The following is a 13679-nucleotide window of genomic DNA, read 5'->3' as shown; positions in this document are numbered from 1 at the left end:
CCCCTGCTTGAGATTTTGCTTCTCATGGAAGCGGGTGATTATATTTTCTCTGTGATCTGGATGCATATTTCCATATTCCCATACATCCGAAGCACCAAACTTTTCTGAGGTTCGAGGTGGCAGGGTGCCATTATCAGTTCAATGTGCTGCCCTGCGGGCTAAAGTCTGCGCCAGGAGTATTCACCTAGTGTTGGCTTTTCTTTTCACTGTCTGGTCACCAGGTATTCCTTTAGCTGGGCGACTGGTTGGTCAAGGCCACATCCTTCCAAGCCGCTAAAAGATTTACGGAGGCCTGTGTTCGACTCCTTAGCTACCTAGATCTCAAACTCCTCAGGGAAAAGTCCTCTCTCATCCCTTCCAGGTCACTGGTGTTTCTAGGAGCAACTCTGAACACCATGATTTTAAAAGCTTTCCCCCACAAAGGAGGATTTTGTGCCTCCAGAATATAGTGCAGTCCCGATCCTCAAAGTGCGTTTCAGTAAAGACCTACAAATCAATGCTATGGATTATATCATCCTGCAGTTACCTGATCCCACACTGCTGCCTATGGATGAGGCCTACGGATGAGACCTCTGCAGGGGCAATTTGATGACCAATGGACTCCGTCTCATGGCTCCTTTGACATCATTTCGATCACACCAGGATGACCTCTGCGATATGTTGGTGGGCAGTCAAAGACAATCTCTCAAGGTCTATTTTACCTTACGACAAAGTTGGTAATGATATTGGATGTTTCCATGGACGGGTGGGGGGGCCACCTACAGGAATTACAGATTCAGGGAAAGCGGTCAGCTCAGGAAGCGCAGTGAATCAAATCTTCTGGAGCTAAAAGCTGTTTTTCTGGGCCTCCAGGCTTTCCTACCAAGGATCAGGAAATCATCAATCCTTTTCCACATCGACAAAACCACCACCACCACGTTTTATCTACTGAAACAAGGTGGGACAAGATCTCAGGCCCTCTCAATCCTAGCACAGCAGAAATGGGAGTGGGTAATAGTTCGGGTGGTATCAGTGCAAGTTCAACATGTACCAGGAGTCCAAACTAATGGGCCGACTCCCTCAACAGAGACACAAAACAATGTCACAAGTGGGAGTTCAAAGAGAATCGGCTGCAAAGGGTTTTTCACTGTTGGGGGTTTCCAACCCTAGATCTGTTCGCTACATCCAAACAGATTTCCTCAGCCAGGTTCTCTAGGAAACTCCTTCCTTTTCTCTTGGGAGGGAACATCTGCTTACGTATTCCCTCAGTTGCCTCTCATTCCAAAGGTTCTACAGAAGATTAAACAGGAGCCCTGCTGCATCATCCGTATTGCCCCAGCATGGGCAGTACTGTTACACAGAGCCAAATCCCCTATCGGGGTCTTTTCCAATCCTGTTCCAGCCAACTGCGAATCGCCTTTCCACGAACCAGGGTCAAGTGGCTTATCGACAAATCCGCACACTTTATTTGTCAGCTTGGCTCCTCATCCCACAGAAGTTGGAGCGTTAGCAGTTTCTGACAAATCTCAATCAATACTTCAGAAAGCTGGAGCTCCTTTCATGCTCACATGCTACTCTCCCAAATGGATACTATTTTGCTCATGGTGTGTCAAGCACTCTTGTAATCCTCTCTCATAGCGTCCTGAAGATGTTTTACTCTCGGCCTCTCGCCAAGTCTTTCCTGGCACATACGCCCATTGGGGTGCACTTGGCAGCAATTTCCAGGTACAGATGGCGTTCTAGTCACTTGTTCTTGTGTTCTAACATGCTCGTGAAGAATATTATGAAGGGTCTCTTCATGGTCTACCCACTAATAAGACCTCCTCCGGTACTATGGCAAATCTTGTCCGGTCGCAGCTTATGATGTCTTCCTTTGAGCCAATACACAAATGCAACTGGAAATACCTATCATGAAAAGTAGGTTTCCTGTTGGCCATCACGTCAGCTAGACACATTAGTTTAATTAAGACCTTAACTGCCACAGAGCCATACCTACAGTTTCAGCAGGACAGTAGTTTTTCGTACCAATCCTTCTTTTATTCCTAAGGTACCTTTCACGTTTCATTGAAATGAACCAGGAATTCTGCCCTCCTTTTCCACTCCATCTTCGCCTGCTGAAAGACCCCTCCACTGAACATTAACTGATGTTTAAAGTTCTGCTTGCAGAGGACAGTCTTTCCGAAAATCTATTCATCTGCTCATCGCCTTCTCTGTAACCAGAAGGGGTCCAGCTGTGACACAGGCATCCATTGCTTGCTGGGTCTTATTAACTATACACCTCTGTCCTCAGTGGGCTAGCCGCCCTCTAGCTGCCAAGGTCACAGCTCATTCCTTGCAGAAGTTGGCCGCTTCCTCCACCCTGTTTGACGGAGTGTCTTCACTGGACGTCTGCAGGGCGGCGACATGGACTAACGTCCATACCTTCACGAAGCATTACTCCCTAGATGCATGGCAGAAGGCGTATGTAGTGGTCGGACAAGCTGCTCTACGACTTCTGTTTGCATAAGGTATAAACTTCTTAATGTCTATTTTTCTCATATAATTATTGTATGTAAGGCGTATGTAGTGGTCGGACAAGCTGCTCTACGACTTCTGTTTGCATAAGGTATAAACTTCTTAATGTCTATTTTTCTCATATAATTATTGTATGGTCGGTGACTTATGCCTTTCGGTTACCTTCCTGTTTATATATGTGTACTACCAGCCCGCCCCAGCGTTGCCTGGGGCAGAAGGGGGCTGGGGGCAGCATTTCCGGATTGCGGCAGCGTTGCCCGGGGCAGAAGGGGGCTGGGGGCAACATTTCTGGCTTGGGTGCACTCCCGCCCGACATTGCCCAGACCGCCTCCCGCCTCCCGCCTCCCGCCTCCCCCCTCCCGCCTCTTGCCTCCCGCCTCTTGCCTCCCGCCTCTTGCCTCCCGCCTCTTGCCTCCCGCCTCTTGCCTCCCGCCTCTTGCCTCCCGCCTCTTGCCTCCCGCCTCTTGCCTCCCGCCTCTTGCCTCCCGCCTCTTGCCTCCCGCCTCTTGCCTCCCGCCTCCCGCCTCCCGCCTTTGCCTTACCTGAGCCGCCGCTCTTCCCCGCGCTCCGGACTTCACCGCCACTCCTCGCTGCTCGTCACCGCTCCTCCCCGCCTGTCGTCATCACGCACGTTGCGGATATCGCTAGGTCGCGGCCAGCGCTACGTCGCGGCCGGCGCTACTTTTAGGGGACTACTTTGTTTTTAAAGTTTAATTTTTTAATTTACGTTTTTATTTTAATTTTATGCAGCCTATGTCCATCTACACACCCTGAGGATTACAACAATGTATTGGGTGTGTGGATTGGCGCTGTGGTTCCCGAATTTACCTTGCCAAAAGGTTTCTGTTCTCTCTTTATAATAGTAGTATAGATATATAATGGTTACACTATATGCCTATTGTGTTTTTTCTACTTTGGGTTGCTTGGTGGGATGGTTCACCTTATCCGCCACCATTGAGATTTGATATCTGCTTACTATTCTGATTCAAGCATGTCAATCTATGGAAAATACAATACTGGAGAAAAAACAAGTTACTTGCCTGTACACTGTGGTTCTACATTATTGATCTCTTTAATAGATTTACAAGCGGCCCACCCTTCTCCCCTTTCAGGTTCATCTTCCATACCTCTATTCTTCTTTTTTCACTCTTGCTCGAAATCCGGTTGGTGATGGAGACTCTATGCTCTGATTGGCTGAAGTTTGGATGTTTTAAAACAATGATAATAGGTTGCTAAAGGCTATTGAATTTCTATGGAAATTGAATGTTCAGCTTTAATACTGCTATTTTACTGTTCCTGTGGGACTCCCACCATGACGACGGGGAAGATTCAAGCATGTGCATCTATAAAAAATATCTATACTGGAGAACTTCTGTGTACAGGTAAGTAATTTGTTATTTTACTATGTTATGCGCAGAGCCACAGACCTTGCCTTTTGCTTGCAATCCTAAACTGCAATTTTACAACAAGATGTGCCCTTGTACTCTGTAGTTAGTGTTTGATGTAAGACACCCTAGAAAGTGGGTGAATTGCCACCAGAAAGGAAACCAAAACTAAAAGTATCTCTTGTATGGGTAAGGTGAGTGATGTTAACTACCTATCATTAGGGTTGGACTCTGGGATACCAGGAGTAAACATTCACATATGTTTTTACTTATTTCGCTAGAACCACATAGTGACTGCACTTAAATGTGCAATCACTGCAGGTGCTCTTTGGCCTCCACCCCGTTGCTGTTCGCGTGTCTGCCAGCACACCTGCGTCACACGCTTAGGAGAGCCAGAAAGCTCGTACCATGGCTACTACTGCCAAGACTGCGTCCGTATTCCTGCTGTCTGTCTCGCTGTTTTGGATCCCCTAGGGAGGAGGGAGAAGGTCCATGAGCGGAGAATCTTTATCTCAAGGGACCAAACGGGACAACTCTGACACTTTCCTTCAGCCTCGCTCAGCCTTGCGCCGCCTATACTGTTGCTGTGAGGGCAGATCGGGCAGGGGAGTCCTCGGTCCTGTCTTCCTCTTGCTGAGCCCTGCTTGCACCACCGGTGGCATCGTAACTGCACCTGACCCTCTTGCAGAGGTGAATGGATTCAGGTGTACAGTGGGGCGGAGAGCTGATTACCGCCCGGTTCCTGCTCAGCTGGTGGTACGTTCTACGACCAGGGTTGCTCAGACGCCAAGGATCTCTGAGATGGGAGACAGTGGGAGCCAGCAGGGGAGTGACCACCTAAAAAATTAAAGCCCTGCCAAGTCCCTCGGACCAGCCCAGAGTGCAGAGACCGCCTGCAGGTGTCCCATTTTCAGTCTTCCAGCCATCTAAACTGGTGCTGTGTGCAGTGGAGGTGCCAGTAAGTCCTGGTGACCAGAGGTGGCAGTAAGTTTCAGGTAGCTAATTCCTTTGTGGCAAGGGCCTATTTTGATCTACATTGATTCTTTGTACTCCTTCTGGGCTGATACTGCCAGTGCCAGACACTACCAGATTGACCTGTCATTCAATCCTCACCCACTATAGACCACACCCTGATTCATACAATACTGGGCAAAACGCACGCTGCCACCCAGAAAGGATATCGATATAATTATCCCCAAACCTGGCCCTAAATCTGGCACCACCTTGGACTTCCTAGTGCGGGCTGTCAATGTGGTGTCCAAGGGGACAGTTGACAGACAGACGGCTGTCCCTTAGGTTGGGGAATGGCCCAATACCTCATGTCTTACAGCTGAGCCCCTCGGAGTCTGTAAAATCTGCTCTTTCCCTAACCTCCCCTGGAAGAAAATCGCCTTCAATGGCAGTTGCATCTGGATCGTGGGGAGGGGGAATGGAAGGAGAATCATTATCTTGCCTATCCAGCCCGTCCAGCCCAACGGCAGCTACATCTGATCCATGCATGGCCCGGTCTCTCCCTTGGCCTTAGCCACAGTCACAGCCCATATGAGCCGGCAGTGAAAAATGAAAGGAAAATGAAACCAGGTTCACTCTCAGCCAGCACTGTAAAACAAGGTTCCAAACTCAATCAGCTAGGCAAGCACTGCAAAGATTCCAAAAACCTCAAAACCCAGGTTACTCATTTCAACCAGCTCTCCCTGCAGCTGCGATACAAAACTCTGGCCATGTCGAGCCAACAGTCACTCGATTTAGAGAATCCTGGTATGTTTGGCTTCAACATGCTCTGCAAGAAACTTTGTACTAATCTAGAGGATAAACTTAAACTGATTAAGGAGCAGCTAAGCTGTTTCGAAAGCAGATTGGCGATCATTTCTACTAAGAGGATTACCCACGAAAATGCCCCGATAACATTGCCAATCACAACCAACTATGTTAATCCTGCTAGTTGCAGCAGGGTGGGTATCACAAATCAAAAGCGTGTAAGTGCCAGAGTTGTAGACTCTGATGGCTCTTTGGACGCCTCAAATGGATTTGGCAAATTGGGTCCCCAGGTGGCAGAGGTTTGTACCTTGCGCTCTTGTCACGCGCCCACACAAAACCCAGGCCCATCGAAGTCTGCAAAAACAATGCATTCTGGAACATACTCCATTCTGTTCAGAGAGCGAATGGACCGGCCTCCGGCCTCCTGTCCTTCTGTCCTGCCTGGAGTCATTCCCCTTAAGGAATCGCAGTGATCATCCTGGGTGGTGTTGCAAAACAAAAGTTTGGGCTGGCTTACTAAGCATAAACCGTTCAACCCTGCCAATATAAATAAGATAATACTGGTGCATAGGGTAGGTTGGGTTGCCCAGTCCAGAAGGTAGGGAGACTGTACTGTGTTGAATTTTTGCGGACCCCAATCTGTAAGAAGTGTGAGATGGCAGGAGACTTTTGGCCGAATTAACACCAACATGTGTTTGCTCACATTCGGATACTTCTATAAACCCCATGCACCAGATAACCAATTTGGTTCTTGTAGTCAATGTATTTTTTTTGTCGGTTCTCATGGAGTAACAGGTTTTCTGCTTTAAGCAATCTTGATGGGTTAGACTGACTGGGGCCTAAAACAGGCCCTTCACTTGAACCACAAAACGAACGGCCTCAGCTTGTTACCCTTTCTCCCCCGGAACTAGATAAAGGTGTGGCACCCTTGAGTGCTCTTCAGGTGCCAACACTAACTTTACCCAGGGAGGGTGCTCAATCACCTAACTTACAGGGGGCACACAACCTGACGATAGTATCTTGAAACATTGCTGGTCTAAAAGGCAAACTGTCACAAACTGATTGGGGGTGTTTCATTGGGAAGGCTGATATTAGCTTAGCATGTTTCAAGAGACTTGGGACTTAATGGCTTCTGATAGGCTTACCTTTAAAAGCTTTTTCACCCCAGCACAAAAGACTTGCTCCGGCAGAGCCTCGGTGGCCTTAAAATATGGGTCAGTATTATGTTAGTCTTGAAAATGTGTAATTATCCTTATTGGATTGGTTTAAAATGTAAACGGAATTAAAGGGTGCGCTAAGGATTTTGGCATAAGATTTGTAGAGTTTTTGAAAGATGATGTGAAACTTTAGTTTCAGACTGATGTGCAGTACTTGTGCAAACATCTGGTTACTAACTCTGCTCCTCATTAAATGTCTTGGAGGAGCTTTCGGGTAACATGTTGATAATTCCTCAGCACTACTGAATACGTGACTGACTTGAATATTAATTTGTCGCAATGGGCATAAGTCTACCACGTTGTGGAACTAAATACCTTGTGTTGAATGTCCGATTTAATTTTTGTGTGGTGTTTTGCCATTAATGTTTTCCAGCTGTGGTCAACAGGAGCAGTACTTTACAGTTCATATCTAGCTTAATGAAAATGTTAAGATAAGTGAGGCATGAGACCTCACATAACGGCTCTTAATCACCTTTTAAAGCCAATAAGCCTGTAGAAGGGTTCAACAGAGCTACGGCGATGTGCATGCATTTGGCATTAACGAATAGGATGGTTGTAGCGTTTAAGGATTTTTTCTGGTCCTACAGACAACACTCAATTCTGCAACTGACATGGAGTACCTTTAACCGGGGAAATAGGTAGCAAGACCGGTTATTTGTATTCGGGGTCGATGAGAAAATGGAGCAACAAGATTAAGTTGTTGGTAACTTGTGGAATGTAGCATGAGAATCTTATTTGCCGACTCAAAGTGATGGAGGGATAAAATGTTACGTTGAGTAATTGGTAAGTGATTGAATACGATCAAGGAAACCATGCATGAGAAAAATAGCGCTTCCCCTGGAAATTGTTTTAAATAAAATGTATTTTTAATAATGCAAAAAAATACATGAAAGTAGATATTCCACCAAACCGTGGGAGCCTTTCGTTCTAACATGTGATTTACTAATGTATTATAAAAACAATGCAGGTTTGCATTTGAGTGCACTTTAGCTTTTAAGGGATATAAATATGTGGCTGAAGCTGGGAAATTGTGATAGTTTAAAAAACCTTGGGCCCTGATTTCAATTTTGTCAGAAACTAGGTGCTTTTTATTGCACCAGATAAACTCTACCTGGGGTACATTATTTATCAGGTGCGATATGGGGGTCATTATTTATCAGGTGCAATATAACCTCTATTGCGAGTTTCTGGGGAATAACATGAGGATTGTGATGTCTGTTGCACCTAACCCTAACCAAAATTCACAAGGTACAGTCCATGGCTGTTCACTTTTCCCTTGTTAAATGCCAGCAGGTTTGACCTGCCGTAATTTAAGGGTGAGCTATTTACCTCGCCTGGTAATTGCTGGATGTGGTAAATACCACCCAACCATTAATTCCGACCCCTGCGTAAACTTGGGTTTACACAGGAGTCCTAAAACAGCAACCCACTCATATTCAGTCCTAGGGGTGCGCGAAATTTGCATAATTTCTTTTCATGTAAATTACGCGAAATTGTAGCAAAATTACTTCTAATTATGCAGCATCCAAATCCGCCATTTTGTGCTATATTTTTAGTGTGAAATTAATCCTTTTTTGGTGCTTGGATGCATTTAAACACAAGCAACAGTAAGAGCCCCTCATGTTCCTTTGTTCCTGTGCTTTTGCTTTGTTTTTTGCCTCAAATTACCTCGATTTTCACCATTTGTAGTAAATTTTTACATGAATGGCGCATATTTATGCAAAGTGGTGTAATGGCGGGATTTGTCTTAGCAAGCTTATGCTGGCCTACATATAATTTTGCTAAGGCCTAATAAGGACCTTTGTCTCCATTATTAAACTTGAACTATTCCAAATTTCAACTTTTTTTGGCACTTTCATTCTAGATTTAGGCACTCGTTGAGGGTTACTAGATTCTCTTCCTGTCTAATTGTCAAGCTTTGGGGAGCACAATGAAATATTCTCTTCCTCTGCCCTTCTCACCTACGTTGGCTTTTCATTAAAAAAAAATCTGAGTCCGCTTACATTGTTAATAAGTTGTGCAGATATTTTTAATTTAGCGTGCCATTTCTACTTTTAAAGAAACCCTCTTTCTAATGGGTTTAATGTAAGAATAGAGAGATTGCTAAATACAATTTTGCACTGCAAATTGATTTTTGAAGGCAAGGAGAACAGCAAAATTAGGCCTATTACTTCATCCCAAAAAACAATGCTTTATCTATGTAAGGTGCGGTGGAAACTTAACTTATTTTCTAAGGTGGCAGGTGATAAATATCAACCAGGACTGTACTATGACCTTGATAAGGTTAAAAATAATTCGGTGAAATTGCTGTTCTTTGATATTTGGGGCAACACAAGCCTATGTTTGGGGTTGCTCCTCATGTTAGACCTCAGTTTTACCATTTTACTGTTTGAACAGTTTTCTCTTATATTTTGAATTTGTATTTATTTGCATTATTTCATAGAATCTCGCACTATTCTGATGATGAATAGATCTCTTGAGGAAGGAATGAACCTTTTGTTGCAGGTTTTAGAGGATGTTCTAAACTAGTGATTTTTCCTCTTTTTACTCCTAGGAACACAACATTGAAACTGCACATGGAGTTCTGCATATCACCATGCGTGGAACACCAAAGGGAAGCAGACCTGTCATTCTCACATACCATGACATCGGCCTCAACCGTAAGTTAGAAGGGCAAATAGTTTCAGTTCCAACTTAAACTGCTCTCGAAAGCAGGCCAAGTGTGCATTACATTTCCTGGAGGGGGCTTTGTAATTTCATACCTGAACCATGGGTAATAGAAATGCAACTAATTGCTGATAAAGAAACATTGGATTAGACAGCAGTGCTGTGTAGGGTCTACATGCTTGTGCCAGACCCCACAAATACTTTACTACTCTGTGAAATATGCAACAGCATTGAGATGCTTGAAAGAATGTACAATAATGCCTAAATGCTTTCTGTGGATCTGTCATTTCCTGTTCATCACAGCCTGTATGACTCAAGAGCTGGCAGGCAATCTTTGTGGAGAGTAATACAACTGACCTTGGTACCACTGCAAGCTCACTGTGTTGCCAAGGGATTTTCAGGGTGTAGTAAGGTAAAATAAAAGTCAAGGGTTACTCGTCAAAGGTGACTTGGGGTAGAAGGCATAATTCAGGCAACTCATCACTCAGAGGGATGGCTTAAGACATGGAGGTGCACAATTCAAACTGATTTATTGGGTTCCTTGTACAGTTTGTAGAATCAAGTGGCACTTGCTGGTTTGACGCTGCAAATTTAAATTGTATTGCGTTGCAAACTTTAAAGTGTTTAGAATGTGAAGGAGCAGAAGTCAATGCTGGAGAACTTACTGTGTCAATTCATTTTCTTCCTTCACTTTTTTACTGTTCTTATTTGTCGGTATTTTTCCTCTTGCTCTCTGTAATTACACACAACTGCCTTTGAAACGTGTCGTTCAAAAATTAACAGCAGTAAAGGTGGGAGCTGTCCGTGCTACTGCAATGGTGCTCGTTCACAACAACTGAATCTACTTTCAAAAGTAACATTATATTTAATATTCTAAGTATTTGTGATTTCATGCATGTACCCCTATTACTACATTACATCTTCCCGTAACACAACTAAACAAAAATAAAACTTGCTCATACCAAATATAAATAAAACTAGAATATTATAATAGATTAAATTCTCAAATAACTTTAAAAAAAAAAGCACTTGATCTAAATCCCCACGGAAGTCATTCCACCCATGTACTCCAGCCAACCAAAACAAAACCATGCTCTATTTTAGAATCCAAAACATCACCTTGTCCCTTGAAAGGACAACATGTAGCGCATGCTGGGCCGTTAGAGGCTTTGCCAGTAGACTTGGCACAAACCCCCAAGAAATGTGGATGAAAATATATAAAGCTAAATGCACTAGTATAGCACTTTACGGGGCGCGCATATGGGGATACCAGAGATGTGCTGAGATGCAAGTAACAAAGTATTTTTTTTTAATATCCTTTAGCATCTCTTAAAAGCACCTCCGCTTTTGTACTCCACTACAAACTCTGCGCCCCCTTTCTCACTAATTTAATTAAGCTAGAACCAATTCTGTTGTGGCATAAAATATGGATATCACTCTGCACAGATCTCAACCGGGTGATAATTACAGACTGTCTGAAATTAAGTGTATATAAGTAAAGTCCATTGCTGATGTATGTCCAGCGGTTCCTTGGTGACCTGGCCCATCCAGAATATTTTGATAAACCGGAGACACTAGTTACCATCAGCAGAAAGACGTTGAAAACAGAGGTGGTGGCTCATCTGGCAAAGCTTAGTTTGACAATTGAACTCCCAAAATCTTCTGTTTTACACAATTAAATGATATTAAACACTTTAAATATGCAGCCTTACCGTACAACTGTTTTAAACTCACGCATAGGCTTGTGCTTCAACGCCTAAGATTGGATATATTTTCACAGATTATGCACCTTTCCTATAATGAATGATTGGGCAACAGATCTGGTAAATTGTCTGTGTGATGGCAGGTGCGCCAGAACACCATGCATGTGGTTGTTTTGTGCAAATTTTACTCTAAATATAGAAAGCTTATTTGTACTTTTTTTAAATATATATATTTTTTTATTGACGTCCTGTTCATTTGTACTTGCAGTCGTTGCCAACTCTAGAGATCTGCTGCAGTATGTCATCTTTCCTCTGGGCAGTTTTTTTATGCTAGAAAGTAGATGACAACAGCTCCATATAGAGTATAATAATGGGGATCTACATCAATGAGTCATGGTGACTAAGGTAACTAGGAACAATAAAATCTGGAGGGGAGTACGAGGAACACTGTCCTAATGCATTTTAACCATTTTAGAATTAGATTTGTATAAGTGTATAATGGAACTTTGAGGAGGAGGGATCTTATAGCAATTTCCTATTACATCTATAATTTATACGTACCTGAGGGAATTTAATTAGTCGCCTTTTAATATCTTGTTCATATGATAATATTCTTTTTAAGCTTTTTTAAACGTAGTGAAACGAACTTGACATTTTTTTTTATATGTGTAAATGCTTTTATGGATGTTTGTTATGACTCCGAATAAAGTTATATATGGAAAACATCTCACCACTCTCTCCACAATACACCAATTCCTACTATTGACCCGTACCGCATTACCACACACTGTCAATGACCACTGGTTTTACAAACATCGCTTCACCTTTCTTTACAAAATATCCTTTCTTGATTCGGACTGCATCCCTCACTTTAAACACTAGTCTTCACATTCTTTCTTTTGTAAAAAACTAACCTTTTGTCTGTTTTGAGCATCTTACACGTTATTTCTAACCAGGTCATCCAAAGTTTCAAGCAAATACCCCACATTTCACCCACTTAGCATCCAACTCGGACACACTTTAGTGGCAGGTTTACGACCTCTAAGTAATTCAAATGGTGACACTTACGTGGTAGAATGCAGACTGGTTCGATAAAACCACTGCATCGAACGCACAGCATTTCAAAACACTCACTTATTTCAAACGACCCATTGCACACATTGAACCAAAACTCAATCTATGCGCTCAACCAAACCGTTGGTTTCAGAATGATAAACATAACCTTTCAAGTGTTTCACATTCCCTGACCATAGAAAATGTTCAACTTCATCACCAAGAAATTGCACTCCATTCAAAACCAAGTACTGTGGAAACCAATCTTGCAAGAAAACATCCTTAAGAAAATCCATCACACTTTTTTGCTCCACAATAAACCTTGTCTCAGGCCAATTAAAATAAAAATTAATACTAAAGCAGAATGTGAATGTGCAGGTTAAGCATTGAATGGTCCCTCCAAATCTATGCCAGTTTTCCCCCGATCACACTATAAATATTCAGTGGGATTTTGCAGCACAGTGAAAGTGCTACCCAAATGCCCCTTGTGTGCAGTCTTAATGATTGTACGCCCAACTGGCTGCACACGTTTCTCTCCTCACATTAGTATTCAACTTTCCACAGATCATTCTGAGTGAATTTTCTAAAAAGGTTGGCCCTCACTTTAACCACTCTCCTCCATCAGCCAACCTTCAGCAACATAAGTCAAAGGAATCTTCATACCTTCATCTACACCACCTTCTTTCCTCCATTCTTCCTCCGAAATCACTCATCCCTTCAAGATCAATGGACGTAATAAAATAGCTTTCATCGTTCTCATCACAAGCCTCACCCTCAGATGCCATTCAAGGGAATCTTGACAAATCAGTCTTTGCTTTCTTCACCCCTCGAATGAGAGCAACCTCAAAATTATGCTGGAGCAACTTAGTGGGTAACCAGCAATCCTAGGTGGTTGATCCCTGATTTTCTCACTGCTCAAAATTGCCAACAAAGGTTTGATCAAAAATGTTGTTCCTCCACACGTAAGGACTGAATTTTTAAACAGCCCACCAACATGCCAACATTTCCTTATCAATGGTGGACAAATAGATCTCATTCGCTCTAAGCTCTCTGGAGACATAGCCAACTGTGAACTCATCATTACTTCTCTCTTATGTAAGCACTGCCCCCTAACACAATGACAAATAACTTGATCGCGTATCAATGGATCAGTAAATTTGTCAAACTGACAATCCGTAATCTCTAGTCTAAGCACAGAGATGTGTCCACATTCTCACCAAGAATTTGTGTATTAAAACAAGACAGCTGCACATCAAATCTCACTCTAGGTTTCTTAATCACTTCCATGCATTCCTACCCTGCCCGTACTCCCAAAGTACCCTTGGCCTGGATGGGTGGCCGATCTTTTGATTTCCAGGGGGCACAGGTTTGGAACAGACTCCTGGTCACTCTCCAGTCCCTCT

At 43.4% G+C, this 13679-nt stretch overlaps 1 protein-coding gene across 2 annotated transcripts in view; it reads left to right on the top strand.

Annotated features, from left to right (window-relative positions):
- The window catches only part of LOC144768509 (protein NDRG3-like), a 355018-nt gene that overhangs the window by 64993 nt on the left and 276346 nt on the right, over window positions 1–13679 (top strand). For both annotated transcript variants that reach the window (XM_078652237.1, XM_078652236.1), the window contains exon 4: window positions 9408–9513. In XM_078652237.1, the coding sequence (XP_078508363.1) occupies window positions 9408–9513 (106 nt within the window). The remainder of the gene's footprint in view (window positions 1–9407; window positions 9514–13679) is intronic.

The sequence above is a fragment of the Lissotriton helveticus genome, chromosome 7 (genome assembly GCF_964261635.1).
Source record: "Lissotriton helveticus chromosome 7, aLisHel1.1, whole genome shotgun sequence".
NCBI classification, from domain to species: domain Eukaryota; kingdom Metazoa; phylum Chordata; class Amphibia; order Caudata; family Salamandridae; genus Lissotriton; species Lissotriton helveticus.
This window is presented reverse-complemented; position numbering and strand designations above follow the sequence as displayed.